The following is a 22,830-nucleotide window of genomic DNA, read 5'->3' as shown; positions in this document are numbered from 1 at the left end:
GGTTCGGGCCATAGACATACAAAAATTGATTATTCTGCTCACTGTACTCAGTTTCTCCAGTTGCTAAATGAAGATGGAAATAGAACCTCTTCACATTAAGAAATTAGCAGAGTGTTTTAATAGTGTTCACTATGAGTGTGAATCTGAGGATAAGCATTTAGTAAATACTAATACTTCTACCCTTGCACCAGTGAGGCTTAGAAGTCCTGAAAACAATCTTTTAAAATAAATCTGCTTTATACATAATTTTTGTTTGGTTGCTTGTATGTTAAAGAGTATATGTGCTGGGAATTTATGGTGCTTTCCTAGCATGAGGTCTTGGGTTCGTTCTCTAGCACCACAAAACAACAAAACCATAATCTGAAAAAAGAAGGGCTGTGAAAAGTATTCATGTAAGGGTGTAGATTCACTTTTTACAGAACAATTGGCCTGTTCAGGGTTGATTAAGACAACAGGTTTAGGACTGAAAACTCACTGTACTTGATTTGCATGTGAACATGGAAGATATAATTAATATGCCTGATCTGAACTGAATGCTTCAATTTTATAAAACAAATAACTGATAAATCACATGAACTGTTTAACGCAACTCACTTGAGTAGCTGTCTAGCTATTACCCTCAAATGCCTACTAAATTTGAGATTAGCTATTGAGTTAGCATAATATCTACAAAGATAATTTCAGAATCATTCTATAGTGAAAAACATTGCAAGTGTAACTCTACAGGAAATAAAGGAACTACTCATGTTTTGATGGTACAATTTCCTTTAAAATGATGTCTTTGAGGTTTCTCTCCCTCAGTATGATATTGAAAAAATCCCAAGCAGAACTTCACTTTTGTAGTCCTCAGGAATTATTGGATACTGGAAATGTATTTGGAACCAGTGTTTAGAGCAGTAGCAGAGAGAATGGCTTCTCAAATGAAGGGAGGGTTAACTGAAAAATGGCCCCTTAGGGGAATTAAGAGTTGGACAGCCATCCAATTTAGGTCTATTTATTTTATATTTTATTTACGTGTGTGTGTGTGTGTGTGTGTGTGTGTGTGTGTGTGTGTGTGTGTGTGTGTGTGTGTGTTTATTAATATATGTGCAGGAGCCCAAAGAGACCAAAAGAGGATATCAGATCCCCTGGAACTGGAGTTACAGTGGGCTATAAGCCATCTGACATGATTGCTGGGGATTGAACTCAGATCCTTTAGAAGAACAGCAAGTGCTTTTAACTACTGAGCCATCTCTCTAGCCCCTAATTTATGGCTGTTTATAATCACGGTTTAATACATTGATTTAATATTACTTTCTTCTTCATTTACCTACCCATGAGTATCACATTCAGTTCTCTTTCTGTGGTGTATTCATTGTCACTTAAATGTTTGTGGATTTTCATAAGTATCGTAGATAGAATGTTAAGGCTCCCCAGTTGTGCTGGGTATGATGGCTCATGCCTGTAATGCTAACACTCAGGAGCCCATCTTGGGCTAGCATTCTAGGCTAGCTTGAGCTGCTTACTAAGTAAGATGCTATGTCAAAAACAACCAGTTGTGAGTATCATTGCTCCAGGAGTCTAAGTTTTGTTGTGGCTTCTGTTGGTTGGTTGGTTGGTTGGTTAGTTAGTTGGTTGGTTGGTTGTCTGGTTGGTTGGTTTCTTTTTAGACAGGATGTTACTGTGTCACTTCTAGCTAACTTAGCTAGAAATTGCTATGTAGACCAAGCTGGCCTCAAATTCAGAGATCTGGCTACATCTGCCTCCTGAGTGCTGGAATTAAAGGTGTACACCACCCTGCTTGGCAAAACCCATATATATATGTTTTTTGAGACAGGGTTTCTCTGTGTAATTTCTGTGCCTGTGCTGGATCTCGCTCTGTCGACCAAGCTGGCCTTGAACTCACAGAGATCGGTCTGGCTCTGCCTCCCAAGTGCTGGGATTAAAGACATGCGCCACCGCCACCCGGCTCAAAACCCATATTTTTAAAGAGGGGAAAACAAACGATAATTTTGTGAAAACATTGTAGAGTGTAAACAAAACACATCTGTGGGCTACAAACACTGAATGAAAACATTCCTATATCTAAACATGGGCCAATATGAATAATATATTTTCACTCTTTCTTTGCTTGATATGAGAATCTAGATGGAACAGAGAAATCTGGAGAAAATTTAAACTGACAGGCCATGCAGATTAAGATTAATTTGTCCATGTTTATGTGGATATATATATATATATATATATATATATATGAAGGTAGACAAAGTATTTTATTTTATTCTCTGTATACAGAAATGCTTATTACTAAGAATTTCAGGATAATGCATTTTAAATGAGCAATTTAATGAAAAAAATCAAACAGCATTTCATAACAGACATGCAGAGCACAGCAATCACAAACCATGACCACTGAGCTGTGATGTTTCAGTTTAGTAATACAGCATTTCTAAATGTTTTAAGAATATGTAATCTGTATGCTTATATAAACATGAAAAAGCACAATTTCTATTTTCTCCAAAATTAAACTCTACATTCTAAATCCATAAATCATTTTTAAAAACTTGTCAAAACAGCCAAGAGTAGTCATCATAGATCAGTCTTATTTTATTTGTTTCCTCTTTTAAAAAAAATAAAAACAAAAGAAAGAAAGACTGCTTGAGAAGAATCATCACTGATTTGAGTTTCTTGCAGACATTTTTATCTTTTGAGGTTCCAACACGCAGCTACTTAAAGACACATATCTGTAACAGGAACATGCTGCCCACTGTGACAGGGCTTGGACTCATGTGCCCAATCCCTCACTGCTCATAGCCCCAACTCAGCTGTCTACAGCAACTCTTCCTAGTTCTTCAAAAAAAAAAAAAAAAAAAAAAACAGACCCCAAATACATTCTCTATTATCTTTCCCTCCTAGAGAACAGATTTTCTTGCCCTTGACTCATCATACCAACCCCAGGACCACCCAGGTACATGTCTTCACTAAGGCATAAACCTGATATGCCATTTAACTATTAAAACCCTGAAAGTAGTTATTTGATATTCTTTTATGTGATACTTTTAGGGAGGCATTTCACTTATCCTATAGGGTTGTTAACTATCTCTTCTTTTAAAAATCATATGAGCATTTTGCCTGCATGCATGTCTGTGTACCATGTGCATGCCTGTTGTCCACAAAGGCTAGAAGAGGGCATAGGATTCTTCATGACTGGAATTACAAATGGTTGTGAGGTGCTCTGTAGGTGGTGGAAACCAAACCCAGGTGTACTCTGGAAGAGCAGCTAGTGCTCGTAACCATTTAGCCACCTCTCTAGCCTCTCTAGTTATATCTTTAGAAATGTTCAAAGTGTGTTACACAACACAGTGTTGCTTAATTACTATTTTTAAAAAGGCAGTTTCTATTCCTGTAGCATTTCTTTTATAACCTTTTGGGCAAAGAATGACAAAAATATTAAGGACCCTTGACTGAAAGTCATTACCTACAACGTAGACTTGTTACACACACTGTTCAATTTAGCCTTCCTACTATTGTATCTCTTATAGATGTGAGAAGTGAAGCACAGTGGTGAAACAGTGGCTCTAAGACCTTTCGGAACTACAAATAACTTTTTATAGACACCTAACCTTTCATATAAATACAGATTTACTCCTTGCAATTTAGAAAGGAATTCATTTGACTCTACAAAATGAGACCAGTAACAATTTTTGAAGTTATGGAAAAAAGCTAGCATCAGGTAGCCCATAGACTGGAAACTTATGATCTAATACCATGACAGTATCTGATGTCATGGGAAAACCCCATGACCTGGAGCTCTAGAGAGGAGTTTTCTATGGCAAGAGCCGCTTTCATTGTCTCCCCTAACCCCTCCCCACTCTTCAAGAGTACAGAACATATGAGTTACTTAAAGTGTTGCCCTGGCGAGTAGGACAGTCCTCAGCAATACCCCTTCCTTGTGGTCTGTCCCTTTTGTCACATGTATCTCTTCTAATCCCCTCCTCATAGCTCAGCTAATCATTCAATTTCCACCAGGTAATCAGTTTAATCCTCTCTCGAGACTTTACATTCTACTCAACCATCTTGTTAGGCCTACCATAGCCTCCAGGATCAGCCCAAATCCAAAAATCCTTCCCAATTAAGCCATTTCGTCACTACTGGCGGGCCCCAATTTTTCACTCTAGTCAAGCAAAGCAAATTTTCCTACCACTCTAGCTCTAGGCTTCAGAACCAATCCAATCAATTGCATTTAAAGATACCTGTTCCTAGGGGGCCACTTAAAGTAATTCAGTTGAGGGAAATAAAAATCAGGGGGGGGATCAGAGAAAGGTAACAGATACACATGTAGTGACTTAAGGTGCAAACAAATGGCACCTGCCCTGGGAGGCCTCCCACTCCCAGCTTGAAGTTCTTTGGAAATAGATATTTACACTATACTTTACCTCTCTACTAGACTGAGAGTACCTTTAGCCAGTAGCCATTACCTGTTTACCACTGAAACTGGTGTCATAGGGAGCACAGTGAGATACGCCTATTCAATTACTATCTGTGTGCTGTATTTGTGTGTATATTAAGGTGTGTATACATAAAACTAAGTTTAGCATTGGGAAAATATGTATGCACAGAAAAGAATTAGGACCTTTCCAAAAGGTGAAGTCAACGCACCTTTGATACTAAAACTGCTAATATTGCAAACACACACACACACACACACATACACACACACACACACACACATTTTACATGCATTATAAATAAATTGTTAAATGTCTGAAGCAATTATTCTCACAACATAAAATCATGTATAGGACTGAATACATAACTTTATCAAAATAAATGTAATTTTTAGAGAACATTCTATGCTAAAACTCTTATTAGAAAAATCATTCACTCAACTATTGGCATTTGCTGTCAGTCAGCAGCAATGCAATTCTTTACTTTCCTTGTCCTAGGTGGATCTTAATTTAGTTGAGTTTTTTTCTACAAGTAATTTTTAACTTTTCATTTTTGTGTATGTTACCTCAATACTTGAGCAGGCAAGTTTGTATCTTAAGCCATTACAGCAATAACATAGTTTGTTGTTATTGTTTCTTAAGGTGACATTTAATGACGTGTGGATGACTGGTTTGTTGTTAAATTAGCCTGGGTTATTTCAGTGTTTCTCTAAAACAAATCTGAAGATCATGTTAGAAAATTTCTGGGTAATTTAGACTATTAATATATGAATGAATGAATGAATGAATGAATGAATGAATGAATGAATGAAATGTAAGTAGGAAAGTTTATGGAAAGTAACTGAAGGAGGGACTTGAAAATTTTAGCTTATGTTGGAAAACAAGCCACTTTCCTGTCCCTTAAAACAGTTGGCAATGGGTAGAATTTTGCCCCTTGAAAGTGTACATTTGTAAAAGAATTGAAACTACAAAACATTCCTATATTATAGATGTTTAAATGTTTCTACTTTTAAAGTGACAGCTAAGCAGCATTGCCTTTTTAAGTGGTGATGAAATCGCCTCCAGACCCATCCAGGATATCACACTCTACTTGACCGGTGTCCAAAAAAAAGCATAAATCCTTTTGTTAGGTATGCTTTTAACTGGTGATTTAAAGCTATGCAAGCAAACAATTCTAAATTGCTAATACACTCTTAAACAAATAGCATGACCAACAATGCTCTCTGATAAACTTGATGACATTTAGATTTTGAAGCGATATTCTACTTCTTTTCCTTAAATTACCCTAGGCCAGTCTCACAGTAATCACATCAATGCAATTCACGAAAATACAAGTCTCCATTCTCCCCATCTGTCCTTAAAAGCCCCACTCAGCAGTTTGTGCTGTAGCACCATGCTGCAGCATCCCTACACTTGAACTTGGGAATAGCCTTTCCAGGACTGCAGGCAGAGCCCTTACCGCATTCCTTCTGAACCTCATCTTGCCTCTCGGGGGATTTGCTTCTGCCATCTCGCCTATACACAATTACACTCTTCTTTTCCGATTGTCAACGCAACATTGATGAAATACGAGCTGCTTCTTGGGTGGTATTTAAAACCAGCAGCCAAAAATCTCTATCAAACAAAGCTACGGCTGCTTCCATTACCACCGCGGCAGAGCTGCAAAAAAATCCACTATCCCTGATTAGTCAGCTGACAGATTCTTCCCTGCTGCTCATTGTAATTCAGAGTTGACACAGTCCCCCAACTACTTAGCCTGATTGAACCTTGTGGATTAGCTTGTGGTGGACTATTCAAGAAGATCAGGCATGTCCTAAGAATGGGGGGAGGAAAAAAAAAAAACACTCTCCTCCTTAGGAACAGTCTGGATGGGACTGGCTTGCCTCTGCGTAGTTAGATTTTTTTAAGGTGGAATGCTAAGATTCTTTGTGAAGGTAGTACTCACTGGTACCTTATCCTCTTGTCTTGCCCTACTCTGAGACTTAAACTTCAATTCTATATTGTTTTACTACATTCTATTCTAGGTTTAAGTGTTGAGAAACATTACAGTTTATGAAGTTGTATCCTGATAATCTTGAAAGAAGAGAAGATGCATGCAAACTTTTTAAGATGGAGAAGATTCTCCCTCAAACTAGCCTTTCCCCAAAATAGCTTAAGATAACATTTTGAATGTTAAATGTTTAATGTGATAGACATGTCACTACACAACATATATATGTATAAAAGCAACACATTTTATCCATTGGTATATACAATTTTTTTTCTTTTGTTTTTCAAGACAGGGTTTCTGTGTGCAGCCCTGTCTTTCCTGGAACTCACTCTGTATACCAGACTGGCCATGAACTCAGAGATCTGCCTGCCTCTGTCTCCCAAGTTCTGGGTGTAAAGGCTTGCACCATCCAGCCTGGCCACAATTATTTTTTTTAATATTTATTTTATCTTACACATATATGTGTGAACCCGAGTATATATCTCTGTACTACATGCAGGGAAGAGTATACAGAGGTTAGGAGAGGGGTGAAATCCCCTGGAACTGGAGTTCCAGATGTTTGTGAGCCACCATGTGGATGCTGAGAACTGAACCTGGGTCCTCTCTGCAAGAGCAGCAAGTATTCTTAACTGCTGAGCCCTCTCTCCAGTCCCATATGTACAATTATTATATGTCAATCAGCAATAATTTCAAATTCTTCTCTCATTAATTATGAAGCCTAACCTGCCTACTTTCATTTATTTGGGAAGCTGTAAGTTAAGGTCTTCAAATTGAACTATATAGTTATCTTACCGAAAGTAATAGACCACATGGGGATGTAACTCAGTGTCAACACACATGTGGCCCTAGGTTCTGTCCCCAGGACCAGAAGAAAATTGGTAAATGCTAAAGTAATAGACCACAAAAAGCCGTGTTACACAATGGTTACTTTCATCAGAATATCTTATAAAATGTTAACTTTACCTCATGACATCATCTGGCATTCAAGTCATCTTTTTTTTTTTTGAAATGAGATTTAGATTTTTTTCATACAATATATTCTGATGACAGTTCAATACTCATCCTTATTTCATCAATAGTCATCTTTACTTCAAATCGTGTCTGGTAGCTATTGATAGTTGAGCTATATCTAACGTGAACTTGAGCATGAGTATATAAACTATATCAACAGCAGAAACATTTAAAATGCTGAAAAGAGAGGGCTGAAAAGATGACTCAGTGGTTAAGAGCACTAACTTCTCTTCTGAGTACCCAAGTATTACCAGCACCCATGCCAGGTGGTCCACAACTACTTATAACTCCAGTTCCAAGGGATCCCACATCTTCTTTCGGACTCCTTGGACACCAACACTCACACATTCATATACATACATAATTAAAAATGAAATAAATATTTAGAAAGAAATAAGATAATATATTAAAAAGAAACATCTAACCAACTGCATCTCCAGAACAATTTTGTTTTGTGTGAGTCCGGTAATTTGAATGAGATTGTCCCCCAATAAGCTCATGTATTTGGACACTTAGTCCTCAGTTAGTGGAATTGTTGGAGGAAGTATGTCACTTGGAGAGAGGCTTTGTCATTTCCAACTGCTCTCTCCTTTCCATGCTTGCAGTTCAAAATGTGAGTTCTCAGCATCCACTTCCTGCCCTCATGCCTTCCACTTGCAGTCATGATTCCCTGCCACTATGGGCTCTTAGCCCTCTGGAACCACAAGCCCAAATAGACTCTTTCTTCTATAAGTTACTTTGGTTGAAGTGTCTTCTCACAGCCACAAAAAACTAATACAATGAGTGTGTGTGTGTGTCTGTGTGTGTGTGTGTGTGTGTGTGTGTGTGTGTGTGTGTGTTCATATACCCATGTGCATGCACAGAAACCAAAAGAAGATGTTGAGTGGCCTGCTCTATCACTCTCTGCCATTGAGACAGATTCTGTCACAGGAGCCAGAGTTAGGCCACCAGCCAGCAAGTCCCACTCACTAATTCTCCTGTTCCCACAGCTTTTTACATTGGCTTTGGAGGCTCGAATGCAGGTCCTCATGCTTGCCTGGCAAGTGCTCTTATATGCTGAACCATCACCTCAGCCTTGTCTTTTGTCTTTTAGTGACAGGGTCTCAATGTAGCCAGTTATATGACAAAAAGTCCTGTACCCCTAACTTGCTTAATTTGGTAGTTTAAGAATAAAAAGACCCTGAGCTCCAAGCTGTTTGCTGAGAATAAAACCTACTTGCCCTCTGGGTAACAGCCCTAGAACAACAAGAAACAAGACATTACCTCTACTGAACTCAAGTTCATAAGACAAGGGAAATAGTTTTTTTTTTTTTTTTATTTCATTGTATCCCATTGATACAACTCAATAGTATATTAAGGGCAAATATATTCACCCCAAAAGAATTTATCTTAAAAAAAACACTGAATTTAGTTGTGTATCTATAATCCGTGCAAACAGTTATTTATATAAAGCAGCAGATAAGTAGTATGGACACCATTTAGAATTCATGAAATTTCAATTCTTACTCTGGCTTTTTAGTTAATACATCATACACCCTTTCAAAAGATATTATATCCATGTAGTCTAAGTATATAGAAGACAAATTTTGAGGCCTGATGACAATTCTTAATCTAGAAAAAGGAGTATCCATGATAATAAATATGAATGCTTTTGAGCAGAAAAATGTACTTACAAAGGCTTTTCTGTAGTTGTTGTTTGAGACAGGGTCTCACATAGCCCAGACTGGTTTTAAATTTACTATGTAGCCAGTTATGACCTTGAACTGCCTGTCCTCCTGCTTCTGCCTCCTGAGTACAAGGATTACAAGCATGTACCACCATGCCTGATTTATGTAGTGTTAAGGATGGCTTTGTAGGGAAGACTCTACCAACAGAGCTACAGTCAGTATTGTTATTTTATTTTAGCAACTTGTTTGACTTTTATGTTCTCTTCACTATGTGATGGTCAGTGCTAAGTGTCAACTTGACAAACTCTAAAATCACCAGTGATATGGGCCTCTGGACATGTCTGCGGGGGAATTATCTTAATTGTGTTAACTGAGGTGTGAAAACCTGCCCACCATGGGTGGCACCATTCCCAAGGCAGGGCTTCCTGGATTATGTGACTATGGAGAAAGGGAGCTGTGCACTAGCATGTATGCACTCATCTCTCTGTTCTTCTGGCTAAGAATATAATGTATTCAGCTGCTTCAAGTTCCTGCCACTTTGACTTATCTGCTATAATAGATTATAGCCTAGAATCATGAGCATTTGCCCTTCTTCTGCTTTCATAGAGTTTCATCACAGCAAAAGGAAAATAAATTAACATGCACTATTTATTTTATATATATTATATATATTATAGATTAAATACCTGTTGTAAATAAATAACAGAAAACCACTACTAAATGGCCCCCAAATAAGTAATAATTCATGATATGAAATGGATGATCTTATTCACTTTGCTAATATATCTGGCTCCAAGTGTTAGCATGTTTTTATGTCAACAAACAATATAGTTAAAAAAAAAAGTACTGACTCAGAACTTCAACAACCTCAATATTTGTCATGGCTTTAAAACTAAATAAATTTCCTCTGGTGGGAGTGGCCCCTGAGTCAGTCAGGAGACAGAGAACTGCAGACCACAGGAGCAGTAAGTTCTGGTGAGCTATTACACATGAGTTGACAAGAGATAACAATAATATACTATCCCATTCAAAGAGCTAGAATGGATTTTTCACCAGAAAGGAAAAATGAATGTTTGAGAAGGCATATGCCTTTCTTGATTTAAGCATTATACAATGTGTAGATGTATGAAACTTCACATGACAACCAATAAATATGAACAACCCATACTTTTTATATATATGCTTAAAATAAACAACTCCTAGTATATCATTTATTGTATTAAATATTGTATCATCTATTGCTTAGTTTTCTGGTTTTGTAAAACAAAATGATAGAAACAAAAAAATTAAATGAAAAGAAAAGGAATTTTTCATGGTTGACTATAGTGGAATCATAAAGAAAAAAGTATACCGAGTCCCAGCAACTTGGCTCTGATAGAGAATATGGGCCACGTGAAATTTTCACAGACATTCCCAGTCTTGTCAGCTCAGAAGAAGTTCGTGCCCTCCCTATCACCCTTGTCTTCTGTTAAAGGGAGGCTTTGAACAGCATCACTATCCTGGAGAGCCTAATAATGTAAATCTATCATAGCAATGGGCAGAATTTTATTGTGCCTTCTAGGAAAACTATTTCTTCTTTCTGGATCTTCAAAACTGAAGACTAGACTTTCAGTCGGGCTGATATAGAATTTGGGGATACTCACCTCTATATTCTATCCTAGGAAAAAGCAGTCTAGAAACATATACACCAAAATGTTAAAAAAAAAAATGTGGGGGGGGCTTATCTCTGGGTGCTTGGAATACCAACTACTGTTTGAAATTTTTTCTTTACATTTTTCTATGTATCGTGGGTATACAACACAGATATCTCCATTTTCTAAAAGGTCCTATAAAATATATGCCTTCCCCTGAAAGTCATCCAGAACCACAAGTCTTTGCTCACTTATAACTTGAACCATCAATTATTCATTCTTTCCCACTAGGACTTATATCAGGATCTCAAGTTCTTTACTGAGACCTATCTGAGTTCTTTACTTCAGTCCACAAATCTTCCTACTTTCCCTTTTCATTATATCAATATAAATAGTTATCGTCTCCACCAATATCAAAATAACCCATACTTTCAAAAGGCTAAGTATATATAAAAGAAGACGTTACTGCAGAGTACATGGTACTTACTGAGATTTTCTGGAGGGAAATTTTGAGGGAAGACCATGTATCCAGTCTTCGATCCAAAATAATAGTAAATCGGGAGTCAGATCCACTTTGTCTACAAAAGAAAAAGAAATAATTTTTGTCAGTAATAACTCTTATGTGTTATATGTCTTTATTTATGACTATTTATTTTACAGTTTATATTTAACTGAAGACAAGTTTAGATCTGAAAGTGCTATCTTAGCCAGAATTAGTGTTGCATGCCTTTAATCTCAACACTCAGGGAGGCTGAGGCAGTTAGATCTCTGTGAGTTTGAGGCCAACCTTGTCTACATAGTAAGTTCTGGGACAGCCAGGGCCATATAATGATACCCTGTCTCAAAATAAACCAAAAAGGGTATTCTTAAAAAATTATTTAAATCTATAGTCCCCTTTTTACTATTTAATTTCTTTTTCAACACTAACTTCAATCTTGTAAATAGGAAAATGAAGTGGCTGGAGGGATGCCGCTCAGTGGTTAAGAGTACTTGCTCCTCTTGCAGAGGTCCTGACTTTGATTCCCAGTACCTACATAGTGGCTCACAACCATCTGTAACTCCAGGTCTAAGGGATCCATTACCCTTTTCTGACTTCCACGGGCACACACACAGACATGGCATTCACTCACACAAAAACACAGACATACATATAAAATAAAACAAAAATAAAAATACATAAAATAAAATAGGAAATAGTTATATGACAAAGATAGATTAGGAAAATGGATTTGGAATCCTGAAATGTTGGTGGAAAACTCAACAACCTCTGCCTTTCATAATATCAAGCTTAACTTCACATAGCAATCTATCAATGATCTTTTCATTTGCTTGAAGAATATATATATATATATATATATATATATATATATATATATATATATATATGTAATTTTTCACTGCCGGCTACTCTTTGAGTTTGAGGGAAGTCAATTTAATGGATAATATAACTTTGATTTGCCCTAAAAATACCTTTAAGCCTCAACAGATACAATAGAAATTTACTCTCCTAGAGCTCGACTTTTGTTCATAAGACTCTTCAAATAAATTATGTTCTCTATTCTTTAGGGTTAGTAAATGAAAACTGCTTCCTTTAAAACTTTATCTTGGCTGAGTGTGGTGGCACAGGACTTTAATACAAGCTCTCTGCAAGCAGAAGTAGAAAGATCTTTGTAAATATGAGGCCAGTCTGGTCTACACAGGGAAGTGCATAGGGAAGTCCAGGCCAGCCGGCCAGCCAGCCGAGTCTACAAAGTATGGCCCTGTCTGGATAGATAGATAGATAGATAGATAGATAGATAGATAGATACATACATACATACATACATACATACATACATACATACATACATACATACATACATACAAAGATAGATTATATTCAACAGAAATATAATCTCTAAAGTGTGTGTGTGTGTGTGTGTGTGTGTGTGTGTGTGTGTGTGTGTGTGTGTAGAAAGCATTGGGTATCCTCCTCTATCACTCTCCACCTATTCTTTTGAGGTGAATTTCTTTCCCTAAACATGGGGCTCACATTTTCTTGGCTAAGCTGAAAAGCAAAAAGCCCCAGAGATTCTCCTATTCTACCACCTCATAGCTGGTGCGTGAGACACCTGGCTTGTTATGTGGAGGCTGGGATCTGATAAATGGCCCTAATGATTGTGCAGCAAGCACTCTCACTGTTGAGAAAACTCTCCAGCTCCTCTAAGGAGGCTTTTAAGTTTTTCATTTTAACACACACTAGTGCCAACTGATTTTGTTATCAAATTATCCTGCATAGTAGCTCCCAGCACCACTGCTGTATATAATCCTTGGACAAAGGGAAAGACAGCTTTCTTCACTCTTAGCTAGTAAAGTATTCTTTTATATATGACTGCCATACTTTGTGAGGGCCAGCACTTTTAGAGTGCTACATCTGTTTACATAGATCCTCAGCATATTTATGTATTTTCTCCTCAGGATATATTTTGCATCCTCAGTCTATATTTTACAGTATATTTTTAAATATATTTAGAATTTGGGGCCGGAGAGATGGCTCAGTGGTTAAAGAGCACTGGCTGTTCTTCCAGAGGACCTGAGTTCAATTCCTAGCAACCACATGGTGGCTCACAACCATCTATAGTGGGATCTGATGCCCTCTTCTGGCATAAAGTCATACATACAGGTAGCGCTCTCCTATATATTAAATAAATGAATGAATGAATGAATGAATGAATGAATGAATGAATGAATGAATAAAGCTAAAGAATATATTTCTAATTTAGGCAGGTGTTGGTGGCACAGGCTTTCAATCCCAGTACTCAAAGAGGCAAAGGCAGGTAGATCTCTGTGAGTTTGAGGCCAGCCTGGTCTACAGAAGGATTTCCAGGACAACCAGGACTACACAGAGAAACCCTGTCTTGATAAATAAAACAAAACAAATGAACAAACAAAAAAGAGAATTTAAGTAGTTCTCAGCCTCCTCTTTTGTTATATTTATGTACTTTAGGTAAAGTTTATTTACTATTCACAATAACAATAATAAGAACTATACTAACAAGCAATCTTCCTCTTATAACCTTCAAGTTGGTATTAGATATAAAACAAAATTTTAGAATGTAGTGAAATACAATACCTTGCAATGGATGTTAAGTAATTGAGCACTTTTGCAATTACATCCTCTGGAATGCACCTGAAGTTACAGTTTTCTGGAAATGTAATGATCCAAGCATTGTCCTTTCCCCGGCCACCTAAAATAAACCAAATCAACCAAATTATCAATTTATGTGATAAAACAAGAAGGAGGAGTTTCAAATTTAAAGAGGATTATTAGACTGGGTGGTGGTGCACACCTTTAATCCCAGCATTTGGAGGCAGAGGCAGGCGGATCTCTGTGAGTTCAAGGCCAGCCTGGTCTACAAAGTGAACTCCAGCACAGCCAAAGCTACATAGAGAAACCCTATCTCGAAAAACCAAATAACAATCATAATCATAATAAAGAGCATGATTAAAAGATTGGGGTAATCAAGAGTTTTATGAGAATCACAATTTCCATATAAACCAAAACAACAATAAGTAAAATCTAGCAAAGTGGTTCCTAAAACAAAAGCAAAACAAGAAAGAAAAACAAAGAGGACAAAATGAATAAGCAAGTAAGAAGAGAATTTCATGTGATATGCATAATAAATATGGCTAAAGAAACAGATGATCTGCTAAGTTGAACAACCAAGAAGATTAAAAATCCACGGTGTACACTAGGGTTGCGATCCTAAATTCCAAATGAGAAATTGACAGTGGAAAACTTCATAAAACTGAACACAATGATCAACTTGGTAGACTCAGTCCAGGGAGGTCCAGTCCCTTCCTCCCAGACTAAGCCAAGTGTCCCTGCATAAGTTCCTGGTTTCAAACAGCCAACTCATGGAATGAGCACAGGACTTGGTCCCATTGCCTAGATGCCTCCCAAACTGATCAAGCCAATCAACTGTCTCACCTATTCAGAGGGCCTGATCCAGCTGGGAGCCCCTCAGCCTTTGGTTCATAGTTCATGTGTTTCCATTCATTTGGCTATTTTTTTCAATAATTGAGTAAAACTGAAATTTATTATATGCCACAGTCGTCCTAGGGACCTCCATGCTATATATATAGCCTCTGGCTGATATGTAGAACTGAATGGTATTGTAAAATAAAAAATATATATCACAAAAAAAAAGCAAAAAAAAAAAAAGAATAAAATACCAACAACAACAACAAAAAAAAACTGAACACAGTGAGTCATGGTAAGCAGAAAAGAAAATTATCTAAATGTTACAATTAAAGTTCAAAAATCAAGGCTGGAGTAATAGCTTAGTTGGCAAAGTGCTGTCCATACAAGCATGAAGTATGGCGGTAGATCATCCAGAACCCAAATAAATATGGTAACATGTGCTTCTTACTAGAACTGGGAAAGTGAAGAGAGACAGAAATCTATCCAGTTATACCGTCTAATATTAAGCAAACAAGATTTCAGAACCAGGAATATTACTAGACATAAAAAAGTTCAGGAGAGCTGGGCATAGTGGTGCACACCTTTAATCCCAGCACTCTGGAGGCAGAGGCAGGCGGATCTCTGTGAGTTCGAGGTCAGCATGGTCTACAGAGTAAGTTCCAGAACAGCCAGGGCTACAGAGAAACCTTGCCTCAAAAAAGAAAAAAAAATTAAAAAAGAGAAAGAAAGAGAGGGAGGGAGGGAGGGAGGGAGGGAGAGAGAGAGGGAGGGAAAGAAAGAAAGAAAATCATTGACTTCAGGGACTCAGGGGCTGGAGAAATAGCTCAGCAGTTAAAAGAATTTAATGCCCTTGCAGAGGACCTAGATTTAAATCCCAGCACCGCATGGTGGCTCACAATCATCTGTAACTCCAGCTTCAGGGAATTTAACACTCTCTTCTTCCCTCCACAGACACCAGGCATGCACATGATACACATACATACATGAAGACAAAACATTCATACATAACAGTAAGTCTAAAGTCTGGGCATGGTAGCACATGCCTTTAATCCCAGTACTCAGGAGGCAGAGGCAGGCAGATCACTATGAGTTTGAGGCTAGCCTGGTCTACAGAGCAAGTTTCAGGACAGCCAGGGCTACACAGAGAAACCCTAACTCACAAAGTGTCAAGTAAATTTTTTAGCAAAGTTCATTTAAGTGTCTAGAGAGATGGTTTCACAGTTAAGATGACATAGTGCTCTTGCATTGACCAAGTTCAGTTCCCAGCACCCATGTCATGTGGCTAACAAGCACCCGTTACTTTAGTTCCAAGGGCTCCTATGCCCTCTTCTGGCCTCTGTAGGCACCTACACTCATGTGCACAAACACAAACACAATTTTTGAAAAGTAAAATAAGTATTTTTTAAGTTCATTAGCTAATGTTAAGTTGTCAACCTAGCAGACGAACACAGCCCTAAACGCTTATGTACTTAATAATAGAGCTACAAACAATATAAGTAAAACTGATAGAAATTTCACCATCCAGCCCTCAACATTCAACAGAACACAACCTCTCTCTCCCTCTCCCTCTGTGCACAAACAAGAGACACCTAGAAGGGGGGGACTATCAATTGAAAAACTGCCTCCATCAGATTGGCCTCTGGGCATGTCTATGGGTCATTTTTCAATTAATAATTGATGTAGGAGGTTCCAAAACAATGTGGGCAGTGCCACCCCAGCCAAGTGGTCCAGGCAGTTAAAGAAAGCAATATGAGCAAGCCTTGGAGAGAAAGCTAGTAAACAATTTGCCCCATGGTTACTGGCTCTTCTCTTGCATGAGTGACTGCCTTGACTTCTCTTAATGATGAATTTGAGATTAAGTCTTGTAAGCCAAATAAACCTCCAATCAGTCAGGGTTCTCTGTAGGAACAGAACTGAACCAAGAATAGCCATCGTATCTCCCCAGTTGCTTTCAGTCATGGTGTTTATCACAGCAATAGAAAACAAAGTAGCGCCAGGCAGTGGTGGCGCACGCCTTTAATCCCAGCACTCGGGAGGCAGAGCCAGGCGGATCTCTGTGAGTTCAAGGCCAGCCTGTCTACAGAGTGAGATCCAGGACAGGCACCAAAGCTACACAGAGAAACCCTGTCCTAAAAAGCCAAAAAGAAGAAGAAGGAGAAGGAGAAGAAGAAAACAAAGTAGGACTTCTGCTTCATTCCCTCCCGGAGCTCTCTTCCCTTCTCTCTTTCCAAAAAAGCTGGTCGGAGCACTCACACTATTTAAGCAAATATTATCTATCAGTGGATATGATACATGGCTCCTCTAAGAGTCAATTATCACTGATTGACCAATCTACTAAATTTTAATCTATTGAACTTATGATCATTGAGCACCTTCATGCACTATACTAGTCAGAACATCTGTAATTTAAAAAAAAAGAGATCTTTAAATTTTAAATTAGAGGTTTTAATCATGTTTGTCCATTAGAAACATTTTCTTCAAAAAGTGTAAGCAGAAGCATTTTTTTTAAACAACCACAAAAATGTTTGAAAAGTGAGATGGGTATGGATGGGGGCAACAAGCACTAAGGATGCTTCTATTCAGAACATAATTTAGACAACAAGAGGGCTGGAAGTGTAGCTCAGTGGTAGAACACTTGAGTGAAGCAAAAGTACTTGAAACATGAAAATTCTATCACTGTCTGGGAAACGCTGACAATTATAAAAGAAAACCTAACACACAGCTAAATTTACTATGTATGATAGAATAGTAGTTTCCTATATCCATTGGTGATACACTCCATCTAGAAACTACCAAATCCAGTGTGTATGTGTGTGTGTGTGTGTGTGCGTGCGTGCGTGCGTGCGTGCGTGCGTGCGTGCGTGCGTGCGTGCGTGTGTGTGTGTGTGTGTGTGTGTGTGTGTGTGTGTATGTGTGTGTGTGTGTCCCTCCCAGGGCACTTCAGGATTGCACACAGTACCAGAGCTCATTTTCCTTCCCTTGTTTTATGTCTTGGGGCTTCATTTGCATCACTCTGACCTTTTCTTTTTTTCAGTACTGAATAAGGACTGAACCCAGTCTCAGCTCCAGATCACCCTAGCGCTTATGCTTTAGGTTTTGGGCATGAGTATAAGAAAAAGAAATCTGGTGCAGGGAAACTCCCAGGAATCCACAAGGATGACCCAGCTAAGACTCCTAGCAACAGTGGAGAGGGTGCCTGAACTGGCCTTCTCCTGTAATCAGATCGGTGAATACCCTAATTGTCATCATAGAACCTTCATCCAGTAACTGATGGAAGCAGATGCAGAGACCAACAGCCAAGCACTGGGCTGAGCTCCAGGAGTCCAGCTGAAGAGAGGGAGGAGGGATTCTATGAGGGGGGGTCAAGATCATGACAGGGTCATGGAGACAGCTGACCTGAGCTAATAGGAACTCATGGACTCTGGACCCACAGCTAGGGAGCCTGCATGCAACTGACCTAGGCCCTCTGCACGTGGATGACATTTGTGTAGCTTGGTCTGTTTGTGGGGCCCCTAGCAGTGGGATCAGGACCTGTCCCTAGTGCATGAACTGGCATTTGGAATCTATTCCCCATGCAGGGATGCCTAGCTTTGTTGACTCCCATGTGGGGCCTGTCCCTTTCTAAAGGGAGGAGGAATGGATAGTGGGGATAGATAGGAGGTAAGGGAATGGGAAGAGAGGAGGGAGGGGAAACTGGTTTGTATGTAAAATAAATGAAAAAAACTTAAAAAAAAGAAAAGAAAAAGGATTAGGCCCTAGAAAGATGGCTCAGCAATTAAGAGCACTGGCAGCTCTTCTAGAGAGCCCTTCGCTGCTTCTCAGAACTCATGTGGCAGCTCAAAACTATCTGTAGGTCCAGTTCCAGGAGATTTGATGCCTTCTACTGCAGGCACCTCATGTATGTGGTACACAGACATCCATGTAGAGAAAACACTCAAACACACAAAAAAGTAAGTATAAAATGATAAAGGCTGGGTGTGGTGGCATGAATCTTTAATTCCAGAAATTGAGAGGTGGAGGCAGACGGTTCTCTATGAGCTTGAGGCCAGCGTTGTTTACAGAGCGAGTTCCAAGCCAAGCAACCCTACATAATGAGCCTCTGTCTCTAGGTAGGTAGGTAGGTAGGTAGGTAGGTAGGTAGGTAGGTAGAGAGACAGACAGACACACAGATAGATAGATTCAGACCACACCCTTCTAAGACACATACATTCCCCCATTGTGGGTGTCTAAAGACTTGGTCTAAAAGTCAAATTTACAAGAGTGGTAAGACTGATCTTATGACATTTAAAACTGTTGAAAATCCTTAATTATTCTGAGTGTCCGCTTGTTTAGTAAATAGATACCCAACATATAAATGATTATTAAAACATTTTTCAAACTAATATATGTATGCTTATATATGCATATATATGGATATGGATAACAAGCTATTTATATGTCCCAAATGAACTCTGTTGACCAGTTCATACATTTATCTGCCCTTAAATAAATGATAAAGTTTGCTTACCAGACAGGAAGGCAATGTCTTGCATTAGGAAGTGATTGATGTCCTTTAACTGGAAGAGGAAATCAGTTTCTATGACAAACAAGAAAAGAAACAATACCAGTGTTAAAATGTAGCTAGAAGTATACAGAAATCCTCACAGTGCCCAAAAGGAGTCTGGGGCCCTTAGAGATGTGTGTATACAGATGTATCTGCAATTGTCTCCTCTTTCCTCCCTCTGCTATAGGGAAAGATAGCCATGATCTTTATGACATCACACAGTATATAGAAACAATGACCTACTTTTCAGAATCTATGTCTGGAACAAAAACTACTTTCACCCATCAGAAGATGAAGAACAAGGTACAAAGAGCCCTGGCTTCTTTGAAGAATAGTCATGCACACACTGCAGCATGTTGTCTTCCACTTCTCATAGTGACTTTGATTCTGTAGAACTTTACCAGCAATTACAAAGCACACTTAGGGTTTTTATACAAATCGTTTTGGATCCTTAAAATATCCTAAGGTAGGTATTATTAACCCTAATTGAGGAAGATCAATGGTACAGTGGTTCACAACATGTGAATGAGAAAGACCAGGATTCAAATCCCATTTACTGCACTTAGTAGCTATACAAACTTGGACAGGCCAGTCACAGACTCATTGAGGTCCAGTTTCCTCAACTGTATCCTGGGCATCATAAAACCTACCTAACAAGGTGCTATGAACTGTAATATGAAACAGTTAGCATAACAGTAGACACCTAATTAACAATGGCATTTAAGTCACTGTCCTTGCATTACTTCATACAATCGTTTTAGGTGCCCTAGATCTTAAATGCTAGCTCACAGTGTTCAAATCTACCAAACACTACAGGGATCAAAACTAAAAGTCCATTATCTGCCTCCAGTCCATGAACAAGGATAACTTTTTAAAAGAAAATAGGTCATTGAACTAGGGTATTTTGGATGGCTGATTTAATGCCTGTGGTTTGACATCTCTTACTGAAGCCATATTTTCCACTTGCTTTCTGATATAAAAGATTTCAAAGTCCTCATATTTGGTAGTGTCAGGCTGATAACACACCCTTCCCAGTGCTCCTGAAATCATCGCATATAGATGTGCTTTGTCAAGAACAAAACTCCTCAAAAGCATTGACAAAGCTATAGAATATATCTTACAGAATTACCTACCCAACTGGAAACATAGAGCAATTAACTGGTATATTTATTTTCATAAAATACAAGTCATTAAAAACATATGATTGAGGGTCTACAAAATGGCCTGGTAGTTAGCCTGACAACCTGAGTTTGGTCCCTAGGATCCATATGGTAGAAGGAGAGAACTGACACTGCAAATTGTCGTCTGACCTCCACACATGCACTGTGCAAAGTAAATACATAAACATGTACTTACTAACCTTTTTTTTAAGGTGATTGATCAGAACATAAAAATTAATTCTTAAAATTGTCTTTTAATTAATGTTATGTATATACACAATTAGATTTACATATATTTAGATTCCTGGTATATCCCAAACCAAAGTATACACATTAGCATATGAAATAATTCTTTCAACACTATGGTGCCTCAAATAAAATAATGTTTTAACAATCAAAAATGTGTCACACATCAACATTTTTAGACATGGAGATATGGTAGAAGGATCACAGAAAAAAAGACTAGACTTTCCTCTGTCCTCACATGCTTCCAAAAGTAGTAATGGCCTAAGGCTTGAATAAAGGAGCACTAGAAGCAGGTGTGGTGGTACATACCTATAATTCCAGCACTAGAAGGGTAGAGGCAGGTGAGTCTCTGAGTTCAAAGCCAACCTGGTCTATATAATGAGTTCTAGACCAGCCAATGCTGCATAGGGAGACCCTCTCTCAAAACAAACAAACAGCATTAGAACATAGAGGCATCCCTAACAAAAGAAACCCAGATTTCTCTCCTGATTTGAATAGCAAGAATGTCTTTTAAAATAAATTGATGAATTTTATGTCAGATGGCAAACTGGAAATAATACGTATGCAGCCTGATTATTCCTGTACCATTCAGAATCTTGAAGAGCTATAAAAATTATTACTCTGCAATTTAGACAGATACATTTTAAAAAAAAAAAGTGGTCTTGAAAATAAAACAAAAGGCTATGGGCTGACAATAGGAAGACAGGGTTTCATTTATCTCTGCCACTGAGTTGCTCTGTAACCTTGAGCAAGTCACTCATGTCCTCTTCCCTTCATTCCCTCCATTTTAAGGCCATATAGCAGATATTTTCTAATGTACCTACATTCTAGGAAAGCCAACAATGTGAAAAATCATATGCATAAGGAAAATATACTCATATTTTGAGACCTAAAATGCCATCCTATTAAAATAGCATTTTTCATAATAATGAAAAGGGATGGGTTGACCACTACCTATGGTGAGACACCTCGCACAGCCTTGGTGCAGGAAGGAGGGGCTTGAACCTGCCTCAACTGAAAGTACCAGGCTCTGCTGACTCCCCATGGGAGGCCTTACCTTCTTGTAGGAGGGAATGGGAGGTGGGCTAAGAGGGGGAGGCGGGAGGGGTAGGAGGAGGGAAGACGGGGATCTGTGATTGGTATGTAAAATGAATAAAACAAAAGAAAAAAAAGAGATGCTACCACTTTAAAAAAGAGTCTAGATTAACAATTGACTAAAGTGAGAGGAACTAACAATGGAAAGCAAAGAGAAGACAGATGGCTGACAATGAGTATCCACAGAAGACAAGGTAAAATTGTTGCTGAAAACAAGAAAGTGGAGAACACTAGATTCTTAGATTCGGAGAAAGTCGTGATGCTGAGTTGCACCCTGTTTTGACTCTGAGGCTCTTGCATTTCCACACAGATTTCCTCCTGTGATACAAGAGTAAAAATGAGTATGATTCATAATGTTTCTCTCACAGACTCCTTAAATTCTTTAATTTCAAAGCATAGGAAATAAAAAGATTGGAGATGTAATTCAGTTGATAGCATGCTTGCATAGTATGCATGAAGCCCTGAGATCTATTCCCAGCAACACATAAACCAGGCATCTTGGCACACATTTGTAATCCCATTGAGCACTCACCCAGGAGGAGGAGGCAGAAGTATAGAAAAATTGAGGTCATACTTGAGTACATCGAGTTTGAGGCCACCCTTGGCTGTATGAGACACTGTTTCAAAAACAAAAACAAAAAACAAACTTTTTTTTTAAATCTTGATCACAGTGCTGGATCAAACTCACATTACAACATCTTCCATGCTGAGCAAAGACACCTTTGACAGGAAGCTGGCCAAGCTGCTCCATTACAGACAAATAAAAATCATGCATTTTTCTTACTTGAAATACACAGCAAACAACAAATGGGCCGGTTGGGAGCTGGAGAGATGGCTCAGTGGTTAAGAGCATGTACTGCTCTAGCAGATGACTCAAATTTGGTTCCCAGCTCCTAACTGTCTGCAACTCCAGTTCAAAGGAATCTAAGGCCTCTGAATCCTTGTGGGTACTGCACTTGTATGCACATACTCACATAGAGATATATATATACAAGTAATTAAAAATAATAAATCTTCTCTGCTAAAAAGAAAACCCTTGTTTGCATATAAACAAACAATCAGGCACAAACTAAAAACCAAAGATAAACGCTCTTGC

General features: G+C 38.4%; 1 protein-coding gene across 6 annotated transcripts in view; it reads right to left on the bottom strand.

The window, feature by feature from the left end:
- Positions 1-22,830, bottom strand: part of Mcf2 (MCF.2 cell line derived transforming sequence) — a 102,382-nt gene that overhangs the window by 63,739 nt on the left and 15,813 nt on the right. For 3 of the 6 annotated variants that reach the window (XM_015987387.3, XM_015987385.3, XM_015987386.3), the window contains exons 2-4: positions 19,198-19,266; positions 13,839-13,953; positions 11,214-11,304 (exon numbers count right to left, since the gene is read on the bottom strand). In XM_015987387.3, the coding sequence (XP_015842873.1) occupies positions 11,214-11,304; positions 13,839-13,953; positions 19,198-19,266 (275 nt within the window). Of the gene's footprint in view, positions 1-5,886; positions 6,304-11,213; positions 11,305-13,838; positions 13,954-19,197; positions 19,267-22,830 lie in introns of those variants that run through there. The other 3 variants (XM_076562897.1, XM_076562896.1, XM_015987391.3) reach the window with 3 other exon arrangements.

The sequence above is a fragment of the Peromyscus maniculatus genome, chromosome X (assembly GCF_049852395.1).
Source record: "Peromyscus maniculatus bairdii isolate BWxNUB_F1_BW_parent chromosome X, HU_Pman_BW_mat_3.1, whole genome shotgun sequence".
NCBI classification, from domain to species: Eukaryota; Metazoa; Chordata; class Mammalia; order Rodentia; family Cricetidae; genus Peromyscus; species Peromyscus maniculatus.
This window is presented reverse-complemented; position numbering and strand designations above follow the sequence as displayed.